The 26046-nt window shown below is 39.4% G+C and overlaps 2 protein-coding genes across 2 annotated transcripts in view; one reads left to right on the forward strand and one right to left on the reverse strand.

Moving 5' to 3' along the window:
- LOC117300230 (mitogen-activated protein kinase kinase kinase 14-like) overlaps positions 1 to 4672 on the forward strand; it is a 42038-nt gene extending 37366 nt beyond the window's left edge. Inside the window, exons 15-16 of the mRNA XM_033783956.1 lie at positions 1595 to 1736; positions 3817 to 4672. Of these exons, the coding sequence (XP_033639847.1) occupies positions 1595 to 1736; positions 3817 to 3857 (183 nt within the window). The 3' untranslated portion in view covers positions 3858 to 4672. The remainder of the gene's footprint in view (positions 1 to 1594; positions 1737 to 3816) is intronic.
- Positions 4673 to 12606: 7934 nt separating this feature from the next.
- Positions 12607 to 26046, reverse strand: part of LOC117299884 (elongator complex protein 2-like) — a 45202-nt gene continuing 31762 nt past the window's right edge. Inside the window, exons 6-18 of the mRNA XM_033783472.1 lie at positions 25136 to 25231; positions 24659 to 24759; positions 23380 to 23517; positions 22704 to 22859; positions 21582 to 21683; positions 20483 to 20572; positions 19864 to 20023; positions 19077 to 19207; positions 17398 to 17590; positions 15641 to 15762; positions 14294 to 14442; positions 13212 to 13313; positions 12607 to 12846 (exon numbers count right to left, since the gene is read on the reverse strand). Of these exons, the coding sequence (XP_033639363.1) occupies positions 12690 to 12846; positions 13212 to 13313; positions 14294 to 14442; positions 15641 to 15762; positions 17398 to 17590; positions 19077 to 19207; positions 19864 to 20023; positions 20483 to 20572; positions 21582 to 21683; positions 22704 to 22859; positions 23380 to 23517; positions 24659 to 24759; positions 25136 to 25231 (1697 nt within the window). The 3' untranslated portion in view covers positions 12607 to 12689. The remainder of the gene's footprint in view (positions 12847 to 13211; positions 13314 to 14293; positions 14443 to 15640; positions 15763 to 17397; positions 17591 to 19076; positions 19208 to 19863; positions 20024 to 20482; positions 20573 to 21581; positions 21684 to 22703; positions 22860 to 23379; positions 23518 to 24658; positions 24760 to 25135; positions 25232 to 26046) is intronic.

The raw sequence follows: 26046 nt of genomic DNA on the forward strand, positions 1-26046 counted from the left end.
TGTAGGATTAGTTGAACAATGTATTGGTTTTTCTAATCAACCTGATGGTGATTAACTTAATTGACTATTCAAATACGGTTTGTTGAAAACAGGAATGTCACAGATGTTCTTCAGGTTACCCATTGACCTGAAGTAGCCAACATCTTGGATTGAATTTTGTAAGCTATACAAAGGACTTGCCTCTCAAAGAGAAGGCTAATTCCTGCGCAGCCTTATTTTTATACCCTTCAAGTGAGCAGTGCTCACCCAATCAGGAATTATTTTTCGGACTTTTTGATATCATATGAAAATTTAGACCATAAGCTATTCGTACACCTAAACCTTTTCCCCCACAATCATATACTTTTTACTCGGCAACCATTTCAAAAAGGGCATAGTGTTTTTTTAGACACACATATTAAGGCCCGTTTCTGGGGCGGAAAATTTCAAAGCTTCATTACTCAAATCTTACCTGCAACAAGCCACTTATTTCAACAGATTCCATGGCAGCATACATTTTTCTGCGTTGGGTTCTGGTCGTTATACGTATATGCTTCACAAATCTGCCACTTTCGTGAAATATTGCATGCGAATGTACGTGTACGCACGGCAGACAACTGTGAGAATACAATCAAAGAAACATGAATTTCTTAACGTTGGGAGCTGCATACTTCACGAACATGACGGATTTGTGAGGAATATCTGACAACCAAAACCCACCGCAGAAAAATGTATGCTGCCATAGAATGTGAATCTGTTGATATTAGTGGCTTGTTGCGGGTAAGATTTGACTTAAGAAGCTTTGAAAAAAATTTCGCCCCATAAATTGACCCTTATATCTTGGGCGTCACTGTAGTATAACAGTAGGCTATCATCTCTCCCTGTTTTTGCAGAGAATCCCTTAACATAAATCCAATCTTTCCAATCTGTTGGAAAAAAAATCCCAAATCTCCCTGAACCGTTATCACATTTTAAACAAAATCTTGTTGCATTCTTTAGCTGTGTAGGATTCAAGTATTTCTCAAAAAATAATATCTGCATTCAGATTAACAACAAACCACCTTGAACCAAAGAGTGATAAATAAGTTATGTCTTTCACAAGACATATGAGACCTAGCGATATGATAGTATACTGCATTTGAGAAACATTTCACTGCAACGTAATGTTATGTAAAAATATTTGTCTGCACAAAAAATGGAAGAGAAATTGTGTATTTCTCTAAGGGACTATTCTTCCTGCTGGGCATATAAACGATTCATGTGCCCAGAGCCAGGAGGAGCGACGTGCACGAAGGCACGCCCGTGATGATGATTATTATTATTATTATTATTATTGTTTTTATTACAAGACACGAGACCTTGCGATATGTTAGTGTACAGTATTTTGAGAAACATTTCACTGGAAAGTAATGTTATGTAAAGATTACCCCTGTTGATCTGACACAACTTTGAACGTAATACCCAAACGTTGACCCTACCCACAAAAGTTAACTAACAGTTTTGTGTTAATCTTAAGTCAACAGTGTTGGAGCGTCACTGAAAGGGACAGTGCCATCAATTAGCTATCATCGCTGCATTCAAACTGTTTATTATAATTGCGTTTTTTTCTTTTCAGGACGAGGCTGGCAGCAATCCCATCACCCCATGTCCAAGCGGAACCTCCAACAGTTTTGGCGCCAGGGAAAACCAAACTTCTGGTTTTGGGTCCTTCACCTCGGGGGTTTCTACAGGGTTGCCCAGCAGCTTGAACTCCTTGAGTAAGTAAAACCAACTGAAGACATTGTACAAGGCAAACTGTAATTATATATTTGGTTTGCGGTAACACCATGTGTGTATCTACTTGCCAGGTAGAGTTGTTCTTAGGGAACTGTCTTGCTTTATTCTACTGCCGTGGAGTAGATAATCGGAGGGTCGGGAGACTTCTCAGTTCTGAAAAGAACTGTCCTGTTTATTAACTATTACCAGGGCGGATGGTATAGAAATTAGACTGGACTACTACTTTAGCTTGTAGGATCGTAATTAACTGTACTGCCGCGGAGTCAGTTCTGAAATTGGTCTCAACGTGAAAGAGAAGAGTGGGCTTATTTATAGGGGTTCAGTGGATCCACTGCAGGTCAATCAATGCTCTGATTGGTTGTGTGGTTGGCGGGCTCAGGGCTATTGTTAGGGTTGGTTGTGTGGTTGGGGGGCTCATGGCTATTGTTAGGGTTGGCCATTGTGTGAGAAACCTCTCGGGTGTAGTGAGGCGTGTCAGTAGGTTGGGGGCTGTTAGAGGAGGAGGGTGGTAGGATAGTATGCCAAATGCAATTTCATCAGATTTGGAATTGTTCATTGTTACTTGATATTTGAAGTAAAAAAAGTCATATCGGCACCGTATTGAGGAGGCACAGGCTGCAGTGGGCTTACACCTGTTGGCCAAACTGCGCAAGCCGTGGCAGAGCTCCTTGCAAATAACATGCAACTGCTTGGAGTCGATGCAAGGGATGCGACGGACAGAGCCAAGTGGAGGAGAGCCATAGGGAGAAAGCAGGCCAACCCAGAACAGACTGGACAACAACTTTAAAACTGAGATGATGATGATGAAGATGATGACATCCCCCCTTAAAAAGCTGGGTTTAGATACAGATACAGATGAACAGCCACAATCGTGGGTACACAATATTTTGTTGTGTCCATTATTACTTCCTACCTGTCTGTGTGGGTTTTCCCTTGAATAATTCTCTGGGGGTATTCCTCCCACATGTGAAACTGAAACTTCCTTCCTTGTCTTCTCTCCATTGGATTCTTGACTATGTACAGTGATCAGAATCAATGTTCTGAGAGTTCTTGGCTACACAACCAGAATAAATAAATGAAATGAAACTGTGACTGCACTTTTTGATTGGACCGTTTCTCAGGAGTATGGGAACTGAGAAAGTTTGGGTGAGCGACTAGACCTGACCAGAGCCGTATATATTGGAAACCAGAAACTGTGACGTAGCTCTCGAATTGACCATAGTCGACCATGCTCCAGTGAATGGTTAAACAAGCATTCTTTCCTGCTTATCTGAAAAAAAGGAATGAAACCAATTGATAATTTCTAAGAGACGCTATGCCTGTTTTACTGAAAGCACTCATGTTTGTAGCTGTCCATGTTAATGCTTGACTGAATCTGAACATCTGAGTGAGTAGCCAAGGGTATAACAAAGTCATTCAATTGTTTTGTCAAGTGTTCTGTGGACAGCTTGCAAAATGAGTACCTTGATTAAAATAGACATGACTCCTCTAAGGAATGATCAATTTATTTCATTCTTTTTTCCTAATAAGCAGGAGAGAGTGCTTGTTAAATAAATGCTTGACTAAATTTTTGAGTTTCATTTTGTTTGTTTTGAAAAATATCACCAATCATAGTCAACTTATTTTTGACTCGACCTGTATAGGAGGTTATTTTGTTTTCTTTCTCTTATTGTACAAAGATAGCACTGAATGTGTGGTATAACATTGTCTTTATGGGGGCATGGTTGGCTTGTGCATAAAGCACTCGCCTCTCACCAAGGTGATCCTGGTTCGATAACCGGCCATGGCCATGTGTGAGTTGAGTTGTGCGTTGGTTCTCTGCTGTGCCACAAGGGTATTCCCAGACCATCCGGTTTTCCTCCCTAGGGACAAATCAAACACTTTTCATCTCTGGCTGTGCTCCGTGGTCATAATGGGTTGATGTGGCTGGCTGCCAAAGGGGCCCTTGCATGCCTGCTTCTCGAACACGTTGTAGCCGCATCCTTCGCAATTCAGCTCTTAGCTGCGAGTAAGGATGATTAGCCTCCCTAATTATTATATTTGTTCTTATTATTTATGCAGAGCGTAACAACACCCTTCACCCTGGTCAAGCATCAGAATAGGCTCATTGGTCTCCAGTTTGTAGAATTCCTACTCAATGGGGAGTTTCTGTAGGATGCAGTAGCGGCTCCAGACAGCTGCCAGAACTGGCTTTGGTGCATCAACGATGACGGCCGTTTCAGTCGCAGATCAGGTCGAGTTTAATTGCCAAGCAGTTAGTTTTTAACACTTCTTATCCTAGATGTAATTTTCTGAGGAGCAATTTTCAGGCATTCGGATGTTCTCACTTTTAATTATGGTAAACCTAGAACAGATTCTTATAAATTTTCTGGGATTATATGTTTTCCTAAAGTGTTTTCTGAACTTATAACAGAAACCAGAAACTTGTTAATTCTTGATTCATTCCAATTCTTGTTTCAATCCATCTTGCGAGATGATTTATCAAACTAAGTTCAAAATAGGGTTGGATCTGTATTAACAAGGTTTCTTGTTTTGAATACTGTTTTAATCATACCTCGCTCTTTCCTTGAGTTTCATTTAATCACTTTTTACAAATATTTGTACTGCATTTATTTAAAAGTTAGACCGAATCAGTTTCAACCCGTAAAAGTTAGATCATTGGGCTAGTGGGTTTATTTTTAGACACCTTCAGGTTTATCTTGGAAACACTGTGTGTGGACAGAATCAAAACACCTTGTAGGATACTCTTTACATAAACTTCTAGGTTCAAATAATCAAAAATAGTTACATGTATATACTAAGCCTCAGTTTACCCAACTGCATCATTTAAAAGTATAAACATTTCAGACATTGGACACTATTGGTAATTGCCAAAGACCAGTCTTCTCACTTGGTGTATCTCAACATATGCACAAAATAACTAACCTGTGTAGATTTGGTCGTCGAAGTTGCAAGATAATTATGAAAGAAGAGAAAAACTACCTTGTCACACGAAGTTGTGTGCTTTCAGATGCTTGAATTCGAGACCTCAAATTCTAAATTTGAGGTCTCGAAATCCAATTTGTGGAAAATTACTTCTTTCTCAAAAACTACGTTACTTCAGAAGGAGCCGTTTCTCACAATGTTTTATACTATCAACAGCTCCCCATTACTCGTTACCAAGAAAGGTTTTATGGTAATAATTATTTTAAGTACATTACCAATAGTGTCCACTGCCTTTAAGCAAAATGCTGGTTTTACCTGTTTTTTTCTCTCCTTTTTTTGTCATTTTTCCCCTTACAATGTACATATATTTTTTAAGTATCAATATTTCCTCAATATAGCTTGACTCATAGCTCAAGTTATATAAGTTATATATTATGGGAGTGTCGTGGCCGAGCGGTTAAGAGCACTGGATTCAAACTCTGGTGTTTCTGATCAGCAGAGTGTGGGTTCGAATCCCCAGCCGTGACAGTTGTGTCCTTAAGCAAGACACATAACCATTGCTTCGTCCTTCGGATGGGACGTAAAGCCGTTGGTCCCATGTGTTGTGTAAACGCATGTAAAAGAACCCAGTGTATTATTATTATTATTATTATTATTATTATTATTATTATTATTATTATTATTATTATTATTATTATTATTATTATTATTATTATTATTATTATTATTATTATTATTATTATTATTATTATTATTATTATTATTATTATTATTATTATTATTATTATTATTATTATTTTTATTATTGTTATTATTATTATAAAAAGGCATCAATATGGCCTACTGCATCATTTTAGTGCAAAAAAACACAACTGCAAAACTGGCCTAAGTTTGCTAAAAATGCTGGACTTACCATTGGACTTACCATTTTTTACTTTTTTTGCCTATTTTTTAAGTTTCAATATCTTCCTAAATATAGCTTTATCATTGCTCAAGTTATATAAAAAGGCATCAGTATAGCCTACTGCATCATTTTAGAGCAACAAAGTGCACCTTCAAAATTTGTTACATTTTGAAAAAAATGCTTGTGAACTTGTCAAACTTTGCACATAAAATATGCACAAGGCTATATCCTGTCAAATTTTGCCTGAAAATGTGTACAAGGCTATAGCCTTGTGAACTTGTCAAATTTCGCATTAAAATGTGTACAAGGCTATAGCCTTGTGAACTTGCCAAATTTCGCATTAAAATGTGTACAAGGCTATAGCCTTGTGAACTTGTCAAATTTTGCCTGAAAATGTGTACAAGGCTATAGCCTTGTGAACTTGTCAAATTTCGCATTAAAATGTGTACAAGGCTATAGCCTTGTGAACTTGTCAAATTTCGCATTAAAATGTGTACAAGGCTATATAGCCTTGTGAACTTGTCAAATTTTGCCTGAAAATGTGTACTAGGCTATATATAGCCTTGTGAACTTGTCAAATTTTGCCTGAAAATGTGTACAAGGCTATAGCCTTGTGATCTTGTCAAATTTTGTCTGAAAATGTGTACAAGGCTATAGCCTTGTGAACTTGTCAAATTTTGTACAAGGCATAGCCTTAGAACTTGTCAAACTTCACACAAAAATGTGTACAAGGCTATAGCCTTGTGAACTTGTCAAATTTTGTACAAGGCATAGCCTTAGAACTTGTCAAACTTCACACAAAAATGTGTACAAGGCTATAGCCTTGTGAACTTGTAAAATTTTGCCTGAAAATGTGTACAAGGCCTTGTGAACTTGTCAAATTTTGCCTGAAAATGTGTACAAAGCTGAACTTGTCAAATTTCGCACAAAAATGTGTACAAGGCTATAGCCTTGTGAACTTGTCAAGTTTTGTACAAGGCATAGCCTTAGAACTTGTCAAACTTCACACAAAAATGTGTACAAGGCTATAGCCTTGTGAACTTGTAAAATTTTGCCTGAAAATGTGTACAAGGCCTTGTGAACTTGTCAAATTTTGCCTGAAAATGTGTACAAGGCCTTGTGAACTTGTCATATTTTGCCTGAAAATGTGTACAAGGCCTTGTGAACTTGTCATATTTTGCGTGAAAATGTGTACAAGGCTATAGCCTTGTGAACTTGTCAAATTTTGCCTGAAAATGTGTACAAGGCCTTGTGAACTTGTCATATTTTGCCTGAAAATGTGTACAAGGCTGAACTTGTCAAACTTCACACAAAAATGTGTACAAGGCTTGTAGCCTTGTGAACTTGTCAAATTTTGCCTGAAAATGTGTACAAGGCTATAGCCTTGTGAACTTGTCATATTTTGCCTGAAAATGTGTACAAAGCTGAATTTGTCAAATTTCGCACAAAAATGTGTACAAGGCTATAGCCTTGTGAACTTGTCAAAATTTGCCTGAAAATGTGTACAAGGCTATAGCCTTGTGAACTTGTCAAATTTTGCCTGAAAATGTGTACAAGGCCTTGTGAACTTGTCATATTTGGCTGAAAATGTGTACAAGGCCTTGTGAACTTGTCATATTTTGCCTGAAAATGTGTACAAGGCTATAGCCTTGTGAACTTGTCAAATTTTGCCTGAAAATGTGTACAAGGCCTTGTGAACTTGTCATATTTTGCCTGAAAATGTGTACAAGGCTGAACTTGTCAAATTTCGCACAAAAATGTGTACAAGGCTTGTAGCCTTGTGAACTTGTCAAATTTTTTACAAGGCATAGCCTTAGAACTTGTCAAATTTCGCACAAAAATATGTACAAGGCTATAGCCTTGTGAACTTGTCAAATTTTGCCTCAAAATGTGTACAAGGCTATAGCCTTGTGAACTTGTCAAATTTTGCCTGAAAATGTGTACAAGGCTAAAGCCTTGTGAACTTGTCAAATTTTGTACAAGGCATAGCCTTAGAACTTGTCAAACTTCGCACAAAAATGTGTACAAGGCTATAGCCTTGTGAACTTGTAAAATTTTGCCTGAAAATGTGTACAAGGCCTTGTGAACTTGTCATATTTTGCCTGAAAATGTGTACAAGGCTGAACTTGTCAAATTTCGCACAAAAATGTGTACAAGGCTTGTAGCCTTGTGAACTTGTCATATTTTGCCTGAAAATGTGTACAAGGCTGAACTTGTCAAATTTCGCACAAAAATGTGTACAAGGCTTGTAGCCTTGTGAACTTGTCATATTTTGCCTGAAAATGTGTACAAGGCTAAACTTGTCAAATTTCGCACAAAAATGTGTACAAAAAAATGTGAACTTGTCAAATTTTGCCTGAAAATGTGTACAAGGCTATAGCCTTGTGAACTTGTCAAATTTTGCCTGAAAATGTGTACAAGGCTATAGCCTTGTGAACTTGTCAAATTTTGTACAAGGCATAGCCTTAGAACTTGTCAAACTTCGCACAAAAATGTGTACAAGGCTATAGCCTTGTGAACTTGTAAAATTTTGCCTGAAAATGTGTACAAGGCTATAGCCTTGTGAACTTGTCATATTTTGCCTGAAAATGTGTACAAGGCTGAACTTGTCAAATTTCGCACAAAAATGTGTACAAGGCTTGTAGCCTTGTGAACTTGTCAAATTTTGCCTGAAAATGTGTACAAGTCTATAGCCTTGTGAACTTGTCATATTTTGCCTGAAAATGTGTACAAGGCTGAACTTGTCAAATTTCGCACAAAAATGTGTACAAAAAAATGTGAACTTGTCAAATTTTGCCTGAAATTGTGTACAAGGCTATAGCCTTGTGAACTTGTCAAATTTTGCCTGAAAATGTGTACAAGGCTATAGCCTTGTGAACTTGTCAAATTTTGCCTGAAAATGTGTACAAGGCTATAGCCTTGTGAACTTGTCAAATTTTGTACGAGGCATAGCCTTAGAACTTGTCAAACTTCGCACAAAAATGTGTACAAGGCTATAGCCTTGTGAACTTGTCAAATTTTGCCTGAAAATGTGTACAAGGCCTTGTGAACTTGTCATATTTTGCCTGAAAATGTGTACAAGGCTGAACTTGTCAAATTTCGCACAAAAATGTGTACAAGGCTTGTAGCCTTGTGAACTTGTCAAATTTTGCCTGAAAATGTGTACAAGGCTATAGCCTTGTGAACTTGTCATATTTTGCCTGAAAATGTGTACAAGGCTGAACTTGTCAAATTTCGCACAAAAATGTGAACAAGGCTTGTAGCCTTGTGAACTTGTCATATTTTGCCTGAAAATGTGTACAAGGCTAAACTTGTCAAATTTCGCACAAAAATGTGTACAAAAAAATGTGAACTTGTCAAATTTTGCCTGAAAATGTGTACAAGGCTATAGCCTTGTGAACTTGTCAAATTTTGCCTGAAAATGTGTACAAGGCTATAGCCTTGTGAACTTGTCAAATTTTGTACAAGGCATAGCCTTAGAACTTGTCAAACTTCGCACAAAAATGTGTACAAGGCTATAGCCTTGTGAACTTGTAAAATTTTGCCTGAAAATGTGTACAAGGCCTTGTGAACTTGTCATATTTTGCCTGAAAATGTGTACAAGGCTATAGCCTTGTGAACTTGTCAAATTTTGCCTGAAAATGTGTACAAGGCCTTGTGAACTTGTCATATTTTGCCTGAAAATGTGTATAAGGCTGGACTTGTCAAATTTCGCACAAAAATGTGTACAAGGCTTGTAGCCTTGTGAACTTGTAAATTTTTGCCTGAAAATGTGTACAAGGCTATAGCCTTGTGAACTTGCCATATTTTGCCTGAAAATGTGTACAAGGCTGAACTTGTCAAATTTCGCACAAAAATGTGTACAAAAAAATGTGAACTTGTCAAATTTTGCCTGAAAATGTGTACAAGGCTATAGCCTTGTGAACTTGTCAAATTTTGCCTGAAAATGTGTACAAGGCTATAGCCTTGTGAACTTGTCAAATTTTGTACAAGGCATAGCCTTAGAACTTGTCAAATTTCGCACAAAAATGTGTACAAGGCTATAGCCTTGTGAACTTGTCAAATTTTGCCTGAAAATGTGTACAAGGCTATAGCCTTGTGAACTTGTAAAATTTTGCCTGAAAATGTGTACAAGGCCTTGTGAACTTGTCATATTTTGCCTGAAAATGTGTACAAGGCTATAGCCTTGTGAACTTGTCAAATTTTGCCTGAAAATGTGTACAAGGCCTTGTGAACTTGTCATATTTTGCCTGAAAATGTGTACAAGGCTATAGCCTTGTGAACTTGTCAAATTTTGCCTGAAAATGTGTACAAGGCCTTGTGAACTTGTCATATTTTGCCTGAAAATGTGTACAAGGCTATAGCCTTGTGAACTTGTCAAATTTTGCCTGAAAATGTGTACAAGGCCTTGTGAACTTGTCATATTTTGCCTGAAAATGTGTATAAGGCTGAACTTGTCAAATTTCGCACAAAAATGTGTACAAGGCTTGTAGCCTTGTGAACTTGTCATATTTTGCCTGAAAATGTGTACAAGGCTGAACTTGTCAAATTTCGCACAAAAATGTGTACAAAAAAATGTGAACTTGTCAAATTTTGCCTGAAAATGTGTACAAGGCTATAGCCTTGTGAACTTGTCAAATTTTGTACAAGGCATAGCCTTAGGACTTGTCAAATTTCGCACAAAAATGTGTACAAGGCTATAGCCTTGTGAACTTGTCAAATTTTGCCTGAAAATGTGTACAAGGCTATAGCCTTGTGAACTTGTCAAATTTTGCCTGAAAATGTGTACAAGGCCTTGTGAACTTGTCATATTTTGCCTGAAAATGTGTACAAGGCCTTGTGAACTTGTCATATTTTGCCTGAAAATGTGTACAAGGCTATAGCCTTGTGAACTTGTCAAATTTTGCCTGAAAATGTGTACAAGGCCTTGTGAACTTGTCATATTTTGCCTGAAAATGTGTACAAGGCTATAGCCTTGTGAACTTGTCAAATTTTGAAAATGTGTACAAGGCCTTGTGAACTTGTCATATTTTGCCTGAAAATGTGTACAAGGCTATAGCCTTGTGAACTTGTCAAATTTTGCCTGAAAATGTGTACAAGGCTATAGCCTTGAGAACTTGTCAAATTTTGCCTGAAAATGTGTACAAGGCTATAGCCTTGTGAACTTGTCAAATTTTGCCTGAAAATGTGTACAAGGCTTTAGCCTTGTGAACTTGTCAAATTTTGTACAAGGCATAGCCTTAGAACTTGTCAAACTTCGCACAAAAATGTGTACAAGGCTATATATAAATATAGAGCCTTGTGAACTTGTCAAATTTTGCACAAAAATGTGTACAGAACTTGTCAAAGTTCGCACAAGAATGTGTACAAGTGGTGAACTTTTCACATTTTGCACATAAAATGTGTACAAGGCTATGTGAACTTGTAAAATTTTGCCTGAAAATGTGTGCCTTGTGAACTTGACAACATAAATGACAACCCTCCTCCTCCTACAACCTTCCTGTAGTGCTTTTAGTCTTACATATTGATGTAATTAAAAGGATTAACAATAAAGGTGAATGAATAACTGTTAACAATTGAAATGTATTATTTCAGATAGTCATTTTCAATCTGGAACTGGGTTGAACTGCACAGGGCTTATTGAACCATTTTTGTGCTGGATCCATCCAGCACCTGTGCTGATAAGCCCTGTACATATTGTCGTTTGGCGTTACCCCCACCCCTCCCCTCCCCCTTCCCCCCTCCCCCTCCCTTCCATTATGATCTCAGAATCTTGAAGGTTTCTTGAGAGGATTTTCAAGGATGAGGGTTATTCTGTACAAGAGGGAAGAGTGTATTAGTGAATAGGGGGGGGGGGTTAGGGGGTGCTCCCTCTACCATATATCGGCATTGTATAAATCACAAAGATAGATTCTGTGCAGTTATTTCATACTACATGCAGTTATAAGCCTGTGCAGATTGGCGAGTCAACAAAAACGTTGCAAAACCAACCCCCCAGGTTGTGCCAAGTTTCGAGGCAACAGTCTGTATCCCTTGTAAATTTGGCTTTCATGCGAGGCTTACATAAGTGGGCTAGGCATGAGTCGGGTGCACCAGTATGCTCTGCCATTTCACGATCCAGTTCCCTTCAAGCCTTTAGAGAGCATAGTAGCCTCAAGCGGGTATGAAATTTTCCAATGGAGTATGTTAAAATAGTATCCCAATTTCCAAACATAATTTTAACCAAGTGTTCTTTTTCATGTGACATTTTTACTGACAAAATTTGATTCAAGAAATGACCACTATTTGCAATGTCTAGGCGGTTTGTCATGAACATAAAAAACATGAATGGTCTCCATAAAGGGTTAAAGTCGGCCAAAACGATAGTCTTGGTGCAAGACGTTCTCAGCATTTTTTTTCCCCCTGACCGATTGGTCGTAGATTTGGCTCTGTCACACTTCACTAGTAGAGGGCACTCCATACACATCGTTCAACTGATTGATCATGCAATGTTGCGCGTGGATCGTAGCGCCGAGAACAGCGACCCCTAAACCCTGAACCGCTGCAGCGTGATGTACAGTGTTCGTGATGTTCAATAATCGCAAGGTAGCAAAGAAAAAATCCAAAGACTTCTTGCACTAAGACTATCCTTTCGACTGCCTTTCACTTAGCGGTCGCCAACACCCCCATTCTTACCCGCCATCCTTCTGGTCTCCCTACCTCCCCTGGAACCTCTCTAGTCAATATTAAAGACACTGGACACCTTTGGTAATTGTCAAAGACCAGTATCTCAACATATGCAAAAAATAGCAAACCTGTAAAATTTGAGCTCCATTGGTCGTTCAAGTTGCAAGATAATAATGAAAGAAAAAACACCCTTGTAACACAAAATTGTGTGCTTTCAGATGCTTGATTTCGAGACCTCAAATTCTAAACTTGAGGTCTCGAAATCAAATTGGTGGAAATTACTTCTTTCTCTTAAACTACGTCACTTCAGAGGGAGCCGCTTCTCACAGTGTTTTATACTATCAACCTCTCCACATTACTCGTTACCAAGTAAGGTTTTATGCTAATAATAATTTTGAGTAGTTACCAATAGTGTCCACTGCCTTTAACATTGTTCTTGTCATAAAGAGTTGATGTCGATGTCGTGAATCCGAACACTGCTGTCGGAGCTGCAGCTAGCCAGCTGGAGGTGCGTAATCCCATCAGGCTTTGTATCGTCACTACCCTTGACCTTCGGCCTCCACTTCAGCCGCTTGACGGTCATCGTGTGACAGAGTCTGGATGGAAAGACAAGTCAGTGTTAATGAGTAGTCAGTGTTAATGAGTAGAGAAGAATATCGTAGGGTGTGATGCTTCTTTTGGTCAGCAAGTTAAAAAAAGTTGTAACATCACATGCCGTTATTAGCCCGAATCCGAATGCGATATGAATTTTTACGTCACAGGGCTGCTTTCACAGTGAATGATTTTAGAGCAACGTCAACTGCTGCGATTTATTTGTTTTATCACATTCGCAAGATTTAGAAAAGTTTTTTGTAGCGCCAGACAAGGCAGCAGACTAGAGGTACTAAGAATAGATACTGGGGGGGGGGGCGGAAATATCCCCCTTTTTGGGGGAATAAAGTGAAGCCTAGAGTAAACTTACTGTGGTTGAACGCAGAAACATGTCTGCCAGGCATTTGGAGTCTTGGGGTTCCATTGCGCCACAGACATCGATCCCGACTCTAACCCAACTGCTAAGATATAACTGATGAGAAAAGAAGAACATCATAAGATCAGTTGTGTAGGATTTGAAACTTTGCACGATGGGAGTACAATCTAGAAGCGTTTGCAGTGTCATGGCCCGAGCAGTTAAGAGCACCGGATTCAAGCACTGGTGTTTGATCAGCAGGGTGTGGGTTTGGTCCCGGTCGTGATGCTTGCCACATAAAATTTGGGAGGTGGTGCTTTCTGCTCTACCGGCTAGGCTTCGAACTGAAGATACCCAAGCCTACATCCGTATGGACTGTGAAAGGGGTAACCCTGTTTCAGCCCTAGGAGTAGGTGGCAATGGCCTCTGGAAAAAATAATTGTAGCCCACACTTTGAAGTGGCCTTCAGGCCTTGTGTGTCAGGCGAATTGCATAAAAAAAAACTTTAAAAAACCATAGTAACAATCTCTTATTGGTGTCGGGGTGTAATGGCCGAATGGTTAAGAGCATTGAGTTCAAGTTCTGATGGTTAAATCCCCTGGATGTGAGTTCACATCCCGGTCATGACACTTGTGTTTTTGAGCAAGATACTATACTATAATTGCTTCTCTTCATCCAGGGGTATAAAATGGGTACCTGTGAGGGCAGAGTTGGATACAGTGTACGAAAAAGCCTTTGGAGCACCACGGCAGCCCGGAGCTGTATATGCTCCCCAAATGTCAAGTCTAGAGTCAAACCCTCACTTCTCAAAGAGATGATGTATAAAGGACTATAGCCTATAGGAGTTCATGCAGTGAACATGTTTTAGTCTATAGTGGCCAGGCAGTCATAGTGTGGCAATTTGTGCTGTTACCTTTGCTGATGATATACACTGTAGTGGTCCAGCTTAAAGCTCAAATAAACACACAATTTGTTGATTAATAATATAGTTTATTGGATATAACAGCTTCTCAATCCAACACATTGTGTGTGTGTATTTGAGCTTTGAATGTGACCACTATAATACTGAATACCTTTGCAATATCAGTGATGCTTACCTTCCACTGGTGCTAGTCACTAAAGCAAAGTCAGCTGCCGTCACAGCATCCTTCAGGTCAAAGGGCACTGAGCATGCCCGGTAATTCCCAAGGCAGCTTGGAGTTGCATCTTCTTGGTCATCAGATGACCTCTGACCCCAGATGATTACCTTCAAGGAAATTCAAATATTTTTCTCAACAAAGAATACATGTTTGAACAATAAATTCAAAAATAGGTACAGAAACGACACTTGTTAGATCTATAGACGATGTGACCTCTAATGTCACTCGAAAACATAACATGATTCGCGCGCATACCACCAGGCAAAAACCTTTGTGTTTTGGCAGCCAGCTAGAAAGTACACAAAATCTTACCATGACTACATGTCTTTTTGCCCGGCGAAACATGACGTGTACAGTGTTTTGTCAACAGAGAGCCGTTTGAATGTGAACATAGGTCACATCGTCTATAAATATTTGGATTAGGTCTGGCACATGAGATGCGACAAAGCTAAATGAGGCGTTTGTTAGAAATATCAGTATAGACCTTTTCGCAAATACTCGGGGCGCGCGCGTAAAGCTTGGAAACAGGTGCATTGTGGTCTAGCTGGTGATCAAATTTGATCCTTACCTATCCCACAATGCACCTTATTTAACAGTTTGCGCTTGCACAATGGTATTTGCGAAAGCGTCTATGGAGAAACAAGCCATAAGAGGCCAAAAGGGGTGAAAACAAAAAAATTGTTTGTTAATTTAAATGCCAAAATGATTGGCAACTTCCTTTCTAATAAATAACATCAAAAAATTAGTTTTAAGAAAATATGTAGTTTCAACAACATATGTCGATGTAGTTTCAATAAAATAGAGTGTCATGGCCGAGTGGTTAAGAGCATCAAATTCAAGTTCTGGTGCAACAACCGGAGTGAGGGTTCGAATCTCGGTCTAGACACTTGTGTCCTTGAGCAAGATACTTTACTATAATTGCCTTTTTTCACCCAGGGGTATAAATGGGTACCTGCGAAGGTAGAGGTTGACATTGTGTATGAAAAGCCACTAGCGCCTTCAAGGGAGCTGAGAAACATTAAAAGGGATGTTATTGGCCCTATGACCAGGGCACTAATGTTAAGCGCATTGATACGGTTATTGTCAAATGCGCTATATAAGAATTTGTTGTTATTATAAACCAACAACTCAACTTTAAACCCCTTTAATTCTCAGTTTCATTCTCTAGCAAGTTTTGAATCAACATGGGGTTTAAACAGTTTTAAAAGCATAGGTTATGCTCTTTTTAAATGTATTGAAAAAATAATAAATGACCTGGATCAACAAATGACTCGTTTTGCTTGATCGTATCACACATGCACTCACCTTCTTGTCTCTTGAAGCTGTGGCGAAGTACCGATCATCATGTGACCAAGCACCTGACCAGATAATCCTGGAATGACGAGCTGTCTTCTTATCTGTGCAGGCAACCAGCACATATAGACAACCTGTAGTGTGATACATGTTATATTCATAAGCACCTCTGACAGTTTCGCTATTACTATTGGTGGAGAGCGCATCAGGTGGGTGTGTATAAACCTTTGTTTATGACCGGTAAAAAGTGTTAATTCATGGGCGTGGCACGCGACCTTGCACCTGTTGTTATTAGACAGTTTCTTCATTCCTATTGGTCGAGAGCAACGGCTGAAACAGTTGTGCCACATCACGCGATATGCACGACGCGCACTGCATTCCCTTATAAGGAGTTGTTTATGCGAGGGCAGTGGAGGGCTTAACCATTTCATAGCTGGAGGGGTGTTGTGTTGAAAGAAATCATTTAACAACTATAATGTTTGCATTTATTTTACTTTTTGACCAAAAAGTGATTATGTTTTTGACCCAAAAAGTATTTATGAATGGGAATCAAAGTGTGTTGCATTGGTTTACAACTAGTGGTTTAAACCCGCCGAGGTCTGGTTCTTTATCATGTTTTATGTTTAAACGCCTCCTCAAGACGTTTTTATTACCAGAACCATCCTAATTTGCTCCTCCTTTTGTTTATCTATTTGCTTGTCGTTGGTTTGGTTTTGTTTTTGTTCTTATGTTGCCCTCCCTTTGTTAATGTTAGGCGCTCTGTTCTTTGAATAGCGCCATATAAATGTTTTGTGTTTATTATTATGGCTCTGCTTACTGCCTCAAAAAAGCCACAAAGAAATATTGACAGAGTGAGGAAAGGTTCAAAGATTCTTGAAAAGTTTTTGGATGTTAAACAGCAGCTACAGGATAATCTCAATATTTCAACTATTACCTTTTTTTGGCCAAACAGACATCGTATATACAGATTTATAACCATTTTACGCTTAAAATTTGCATTTGGTAATAAATAATTCAAGTCAAAAATGCACCTCTCCGCGCGGCTTTTTCAGCAGAGAGTCAAAAACGGCTTATCGTTTGCAGCGACCCCCTTGACGCCAGTGGTGATTTTCCCCAAATGGGTCTGTACACAGTTCTCCACCTTGGGCCAACTGAGGCACCATTTTCCACATCAAATGGCCGCCGATGAAATCACGATTCCTTTTGTTTGACCTCACGTTTTTAAGAATTTTGGCTTATAGTGTTTTGGAGAAAAAACATTTTTGCCATGTTTTAACGTGAGGTAAGAGACTCGTTATATTTTTTTTCTGTTTCCTATGGACTCCATATATTACCAAAAAGTAACAACTACATGTATATATTTCTGAGCTCTGTTGCTGCTGTTTGAGTAGTTGTTGTGAGTAGACAATATTGAGAAAGAGCGTTAACGTAAAGGTCTCTCTTTTGAGTTTTATATGAGAAAAACAAAACCCTGGTCAGGCGGTCAGAATGGTCTAGTGGAATCTTGCCTCGCCTTCCACCTATGAGGCCCCGATTCAAATCCGATGGGGGGGGGCACTTTGTGGATTGGAATTTTCAGTCCCTGCCTGATTGTGCTGGTTTTCCCTTTGACAATTCTCAAAGTTTTTCCTCCTACATCTAAAAGTGAAGCTTCCTTCATTGCTTTATCTTCAACGGGGTTCTTGGCTATTCCAGAAGTTCACTTTGCTGTCATGTAAGTATTTAGCTTAACAGCCAGAATTGATCAATTGAATGAAAACTCAGCATGCCTTTTGATTCTCCTCCTTGCTCCTTCTCTTCAAACACTGACCAAGTCCGGTCTCTGGACACTGCTAGGAGGTGTCTACCGCTGTGGGAGAATGCCAGCTGTGTGATGGTTAGGGAGTGGGCTGGTAGTTCGCCTAGCTGGCGCCATGTTGTAGTGTCCCACAGAAGGATGGTTGCGTATTCTGCCTTTGAAGCCTGCCACAGAAAATATCAAAATTCATTTTTGGTTTAAACGATTTGGGTACTTTTTGTAACTCGAAACACAATGTCCACAGATTTACATTAAACTTACACGGAAATTAGAAAGCTTCCCTAAAAATATTACTTACTGAGTTGCTGTAGTTTTGAGAAATGAGTAAAACCAGTCACAAAATAACAGTTGTCTCATACAGTGAGACGTAAATTATTTTAGCATGTAAAAACGTATTAACCAGTTATGGTGTTACAAGACAGTATCCATGTACCAAAACAAACCATAACTGGTTTCCATGCTAAAACGGAGACGAACATTATTTTTTGTGACATTTTTATTCATTTCTCAAAAACTGCAGCACATCAGTAAGTAATATTTTAAGGGAAGCTGTTTACTATCATCATCTTCAAATGGTTCAAGTTTAACGTAAGTCTGTGGTACATTGTGTTTTGTGTTTGAAAAAAGTACCGAGGCCCTTTAAACCAACATCATCCAAAGATTTTCAGTTATTTTTTTCTCTTAGAAAATATATTTTGAGAGATGCTGCTATTTCCACCAAAAAAAGTGTACACACACTTTTGCTTTTGCTGCAGGCAAGGCACATACGTGTAACAGAATGTGGGTTCGAGCTCCGATCATGGCACTTGTGTCCTAGACCAAGATACAGTTTACCCGAGTGTTCCTGGCTGTGGCTGCTGAGTGCCCGCAGCACCTTGTAAACCCTTACAAGTTGCTACATAAATGGGTCTCAGAATTCATAACTTCAACAACCTATCTTTCTTTGTAAAATGTATATACTAGGTGCCTTGAGTACCATGTTGGTAGATACATGCGCTATATAAGACTTTGATGTTGTTGTCCTTCAGATGGGACTTTAAGCCGTAGGTCCCATGAACTAGGAATAAACCTCCTGTTCATGCTTCATTACCTTTTGATCAGATGAGAAAGATCTTGGCGAAAACTTTCTCAAACCGGTGAGTACCAACCCGAGTTTTTTCACAGTCAAACTGGGGTTTGTTATGAATAGGTGTTTAGTATCGTCTACCTATATAGCGCTCATATCAGTCACTCATTAATGCTCAAGGCGCTTCAACATTCAGTATTTTTCCTGCAAGGTATGTGGGACTGCATTTTGGATTATGAGACCTACTTCTTTGACATAGCACCATGTAACTGTTAAGAAGGTGCTGTGGCGCAACATGCAGCCAATCATTTCAAACTAGGAACACCGGGGCGAACCTTTTCTATTTGCGATAAGTGCACCGTTATTTTGTTTACATGCTTTACACAACACACAGGACCAACGGCTTTACGTCCCATCCAAAGCACAAAGCATCATGGTTAGGTGTCTTGCTTTAAAAGGACACAGGTGTCACGACCAGGACTTGAACCCACACTCTGCTAATCAGAAACACCAGAGCTTGAGTCTGGTGCTCTAAAACACTCAGCCCCGACACGCCACAAACCCTGACCCCAGTGAATACCCACCTTACAGGCAGATGCTATAATAGTTCCGGATGGGTGACTCGCCACACTGAATATCTCATAGCTGTGACCGTACAGCTTCTGCTTTTCAGGCCACAGCGTATTCTGCAAGAGGTGCTCCTCTGTGGGCGGACCTGAATGAATGACACAAACTATCTTTGTAGTGGTTCCACATTTAGGACTTTTACTAAGCCCGAAGCATGGGGTCGGACTGAGCCTTGAGAAGGGGATCGAGGGAGGGGGGGGGGGTCAATTTCAAAAAGTGTTCCCTGAGTAATTTCTACATTGGGCTACAGCTGATGTGGCAGGAGATTCTGTTAACCCCAATACAAAGCATTCTGTACACATTTTGTCTGATGGCATAACAAACACTAAGTCTAGTTATTGTTATTAATAAACTTTCTACAGATAACCTGCATGTGTGGATGAGTTAAGTGCATATGTGTGTACAGCTTGCCAGAGTGTAATAAAGAACTTCACAAGAACTGTATTATTTGATGTTCAGGCCCTACAGCAGAAACCCCTGTATGTCTAGTTATTACTATTACTAAACTCTTTTCAGCTATCTGCTTATTCTAAAGTATTGAAGTATATCTCTGGGTATAGCCCACTATAGTTTGATAAAGCGCTCCACAAGAACTACATATTATTTGATGTTCCGGCCCTAAAGCTGAACCCCTGTGTTCTTACCCTAAAGCTGAAACCACTGTGTTTGTTTTTTGTAATCAACACTCAAGTCGAAACCCCTTTATGTCTAGTTATTGTTATTACTAAACTCTCTGCAACTAACCTGCTAGTTCTAGAGGATTGAAGTATATTTCTGGGTAGAGCTCGCTAGGGTGTGAGATCTCTCTCTCAGATGCTGCCTTCCCGGACTCCCCCTGAAAGACGGCTTTATTGGAGAGGCCAAGAGCCGGGACGCTGGCTCCTTCAGGGACGTCACTATTCTTCTGTGTAGGGTGGAAGCGTGGATCCACGAAGGGGGAAGAGGAATGACAAGTAAATAAGAAAAAAATTAAGGTAAAAAAACGGTATGAGTGAAGTTTACTGGGCACTGCTATCGCCACCCTGAGCTTCCAGCCAGCGAGCTTGTCCTCTCGGTCGGAGCCTAAGCAAAGTCGAACTCAAAGAGGTCGAGGTCAGTTGACCTATGTTGATCTACTAAGAAGAAACACTGGGTTTGTGACAGCTGGAGAAAATTTACATACTGGAGGGACAGGGAAAACTCAGCCATAACATCATTGACCAAGACTCAAAATAGAAGAAAGAAAAAACGCCTCCGACATCAAACAAAATAAGGGTATGTATGCTCTAAAAGAAATGTCCTGCTTCTTTTAGCCTTTCTACTCTTGGTAATACAAATGTCCATTATTAATATATTTTTATTTGCAGTTTCAGCAAAAACTTACCCTGTCCTGTAAGGCCTCAGTGACGTCCACTCCCGATATTCGCCCAAAGTTTTCTACAAAGTTCCTCGGAGCATCAAATATTCGCAGAACCTTTGAAAAAGAAGTAAAAGGAGAGAGTAAAAAAGGACAGGGTGACGAATGAGGACCTAAGAATGAAATTAAGAGTGCATGATATTATTAAATCAAAGAAGTGGAGATGGGCAGGGGGTGGATTTCACAATGAGTTAAGACTAGTCTTATCTTGAGTGAGGATGAGTTACTCGTCCTAACTTAGGACTAGCCTTAAGTTTTTAATATCTCCTAGCCTAACTCTTTGTGAAATCGACCCCTGGTCACCTAGCACAGAGGCAGCATGACAACAGGTGGGCATGCAAAACAACCAATTGGACTCCAAGAAACCAAACAAGAAACAGAAGGATACAAAGCAGAAGATGGAGAGATGGCAACAGACAAATCAGGATAAATTTCTCATCGTGTCTAAAACATGCCCGGTCACTGGCGACACCCCCCCCCCCATGCTGCTGCCCCCTTCTCTGGATGTACTTTTGTTACATGTGTAAATCCACAACTATTCTAAGTAATAAATTGATGTATATTGTATTGTCATTTTTAAATTGTAAACTTTGTACCAACTGAAGGATTTGGATACTTTTTTTCAAATTGTCCATAGATTTACATTAAACTTACAGGGTTTGAAGATAATGATAGTGGAAAGCTTCCCTTCAAATATTACTGAGGTGCTGTAGTTTTTGAGAAAAGAGTAAAACAATGTCATGAAAATACGTTTGTAAATTATTTTCATGACATTGTTTCACCCATTTTCCAAAAACTACAGCACCTCAGCACGTAGTACTTTCAGGGAAGCTTTCTACTATCATTATCTTCAAACTGTGTAAGTTTAGTGTAAATCTGTGGACATTGTGTTTTTTTGTCCTACAAAAGTTACACAGACCCTTTAAAGCCCCTGGGTTACAATTTTTCTTTTACAAACAAAAATTTAAAAACAAAATTAAAACAAATGGAGAATTGGTGAAGAGGCTTTGGATGAAAGGGGCTAGAAAGGAGGAAGAAAGAAAGAAAGAAGGTAGGAGCTGCAAACCTTTTCATCGGCTCCTGAAGCTAGCCTGTACCTGTCGACGAGGGTCAGACAGTGCATGTCATAACCATGGACTTGAGGGCGGGCGATCTCATGCCAGGTTGTCTAAAAGGAATAAAGGAGGCAGATGAAGGGGGAATAATAATAGGCACTTATTATGCACTTGAAGGCAGTGGACACTGTTTGTAATTACTCAAAATAATTGTGAGCATACAAACTGACTTGGTAACGAGCAATGGAGAGCTGCTGATAGTAAAAAACAATGTGAGAAACCGTTCCCTCTGAAGTAAAAGTTTTTGTGAAAGAGGTAATTTCTCATTCAAAAAATAAAAGACATAGGCATGATGCAATTTTTAGGGATCTGAAAGCACACAAATTCTCTTGCAACTTCGATGACCAATTGAGTCCAAAATTTCATAAATTTATAATTTTATGCATATGTTGGGATGCACCAAGTGAGAATACTGGCCTTAAACAATTACCAAAGGTGTCCAGTGCTTTTAAAAACAGAGTATCAAAGAATGATCTGACACATCAGTGCGAAAAAGCTGTATCTGCGTTTTGTTTCTCGCACAAATATTCTCAGTGCAAAAACTTGGAGCGTACTTGTTATGAGTGGACACCCAAACATTTTTTTACTTTTCACTATTAGCCTTTATAAAGGTGCGCCACTCATGTTTTTGTTTCCATTTGATCATCAAACTGAGGCTGGAAGGAAAAGATAGTCTGGTCCCTTTCATGACATGATAATTAGAACTGCCACTGTCACTGCTGTATACAGGGTACTTGACAGAGACAAAGACAGAAAAGCAGTGTTCTGGTTTCCTGGGCCCAATTTCGCAAAGCCTGTACGCGAAAAAAAAATTGCCAAGCACAGAAAAGTATTGCTTAGCAGACGCAGGTTATACTAGTCAAAATAACATCAAGTTTGCATTGTTGTGACTGGTGCCCCACTCAATTAATGCTTAGCAAAGACATTTTGTCAGGCAGTATTTTGTGCTTAACAGCTTCTTTCACTGAGTTTGATTTGTCATCAGAACTTGGCTGCAAGCTTCGCCCCCCCCCCCCACCCCAACCAACCCCAACAAATTTGGTAAAAACTCAAAACTACCGGGCCATCCTTACCTGATACCCTTCCCGCCGCCACGGAGCATGCAGCCTCGTCGTCTGGTCCAAACCAACGCTCATCAAAAACGCACCGTCTTCAGGCTCCCAGGTGATGTCCTGAACACCACCAAAGTGACCGCTGACTACCGGGGACGGAGACCATTGGGCAGTGCTCTGATCAAGGCAAGGACAAAACATTTTATTTTAAAAACACTCCGATGTTTTGAGACATCATTGTTCTTTGTATTTTTGAAAGAGTACATGCCTGCGTGTCTTGAACGACACCAAAGTGACCGCTGACTACCGGGGACAGAGACCATTGGGCCATGCTCTGATCAAGGAAAAAAATATTTTTCTTTAAAATATTGCTCTCTGTAGCGACCTATTTTTGACCGCATGAGGGCGCTCTCAAATATATTTGTATCACTTCCGGAGGGTATATTCATCTAGACCCAAACAGACTGGAATGGATTAAAACCCCAGACATCATATCTACCATGGACAATAAGACCTTTAAAGGAGCTGTATAATACACCTCGAAAGCAACTTTAACTACGGCACAACAAAAAGACAGAACGCCGATTAAAACTGTGCAGGACAATTCATGTATAACCCCGGATGTAATAAAAATACTACTTAGAGTGCTTCACGTGGTAAAAATTATGGCACATTGACATTGTGGTTGAACTCTCACCCTATCGGGAATTGATGCAGACTTCTTCCACAGATGTAGCGCCCCCTGGTACCCATGGGCTAGTATAGCGCCCCCATCTGGGCTGAACTGGCACCCATACAGACCCAGCGTATTCCCCCCGACTTCACCAACTCTCACCTGCAAGACAATAAAACGGAAAGTTTGTGATAACGCTGCAAAAATAGCTCTAAAGACAGACTGACCTGAAAGACAAAGTATTCGTTGAAAAAATGTAATTTTCTATTAAATTCGACCTCGCCTCACATTCCATCTTGCACTGAATGAAAATGTTCGTACTCATAACCATTCAGTCAACCCTTTTAAAGGATTTGGGTACTTTTTGTAGTGCAAAACACAATGTCCAAAGATTTATGTTAAACCTGACCCATTTGAAGATAATAGTAAGAGAAAGTTTACCTTCAAATATTAATAGCTTAGGCGCTGAGAAATGAGTTTAAAAATGTCACAAAATATGTTTTACATGTACATGTACATGCTAAAATAATTTTTGTCTTTAGATACAACAATTATTTTTGTGACTTGTTTTACTCATTTCTAAAAAACTACAGCACCTCATCAAGTAATATTTTAAGGGAAGCTTTCTACCATCATTATCTTCAAACTGTACCCAGATCCTTTAAACAAATATCTATACTCTTAAAGGCACTGTACACGTCTGTTAATTACTCAAACAATATATAAGCATAAAACCTTACTTGGTTACAAGCAATGGAGAGCTGTTGATAGTTTAAAATAATGTGAGAAATGACTCGCTCTGAAGTAACGTAGTTTTTGAGAAAGAGGTAATTTCTCACTGAAATAATGACAGATTTCTGGCCAGAAGCCTTTTATTCCTATCTGAAAGCACACTATTTTGTTGACACTATTGGTAATTACTAAAAATAATGATTAGCATAAAACCTTACTTGGTGACGAGTAATGGGGAGAGGTTGATACATGTAGTATATAACATTGTGAGAAACGGCTCCCTCTGAAGGGTTTGTTATTTTGTGCATATGATGAAATATACCAAGCAAGCAGACTAGTCTTTGACAATTACCAATAGTGTCCAGTGTCTTTTACTATTAATTGTTTTATTTTTCTGTGCCAATAGAAACAAAATTTCTGTATATGATAGGGAAAAGTAAAACATTCTAAAGCTAATTCTAATTCTAATTCTTATTCTAACCACAAGGCTAAATCTAAGGAAGTTTGTGTGTTGTGCTGTTCAAAAAGCACCCAATTCCTTTAAAAAAGAATCGTGGATGAAAAAACTTACGTGATCGAGCCACACTCCTGATTCGCTATCTAGCTTCCATATGATCATGGTTTTGTCCATAGAGGCTGAGAGAAGACACTGCTCCTGGTACCTCGTTCCATCTGCAAGGTGGACAGACACCAATAGACCAAGCAAAATGCTTTGTCACTTCATGCATTGACCAATCACAACCAGCCGCGAACACATACCCAAATAATTAACCAACATGTTCAAATGACTTTATTTGTAAAGTATTCCAAAAACAGATTTGCAGAGAATCATGGGTTCTGGGCCCAATTTCATGTAGCCTGTAAGCATAAAAACTTGCTAAGCACAGACAAAATCTTGCCTAACAGAAACTTGTTACCAGCCAAAAAATCTATAAAGTTTGCATTGTTGCAACTGATGCCCCATTAATTTGTTGCCTCGCAAAGAAAATTTGCTAAGCAGTATTTTCTGCTTAGCGGCTTTATGAGAATGGACCCAAATGTAACTTACCCCTGTAGATTGGGGGTTGCCAGTGTAACCCGTAGACCCACTGCTCATGGCCAGCCATCACACTCTCCAGTACTACTGAGAAACAAATTCCACTTCCTAGAAACAACAAAACAAGTCAAGACTTTGATATTCCAAATAGAAAACAGTGTAAGCTTATACTTTGTTGTGCCTCACAAAAGGACCCTTTCATGAAATATGCCAATTACCTTCACACATGAGTACGGACCTAAATTGGTTGGTAAAGGCCGTAGACATGTGCACTCAGCTGACGTAGGCATCAAACCACCATCATCCTTATAAAAAAAGGCGCGTATTCCTTCATTTTGCTTTATCCAACCAAAACTTTAGTGCAATTTACATATTTTATGGGAAAAGTCTATTTCACCACCCAAGGCTCACAAGCCAATCCCAATTGGCCATATTTTTGACAGCGTGAGGGCGCTCTCAATCACTTCCGGGGGTATATTCATTCATACCCAAAACAGTTATTAAAGATTAGAACACATTACCACCATGTAATCAATCACGGACAATAAGACTTTTAAAGAAGCCGTTTTAGTCCCTGTCTAAAGCAATATCAAACTACATGTAAGGCGCAACAAAAGTGACAAGACGCTTGTTAAAAGTGTGCAGGATGAATCGCTCATACCCCCGGAAGTGATAAATATACAACCTCAGCATAACACTAGACTTTTACTACCCATCTCAAGAGCTCTTATCCCATGCTACATGCAAGGGAATAAAAGAGTAGCGACAAGTTCTTAAACGGCCGTTTACAACCGGCAGGGTAGTTACCATGTGTTGAGGCCCAAGCCGAAGGCGAGAGCCTTTATTGCACGGCAACGACCCTGCAAGGTTTTAAACAGACAGTTAAGAACGAGTCACTACTCTTTTATTCCCATTCATAAATG

This window comes from Asterias rubens, chromosome 15 (assembly GCF_902459465.1).
Source record: "Asterias rubens chromosome 15, eAstRub1.3, whole genome shotgun sequence".
In the NCBI taxonomy this organism is placed as follows: domain Eukaryota; kingdom Metazoa; phylum Echinodermata; class Asteroidea; order Forcipulatida; family Asteriidae; genus Asterias; species Asterias rubens.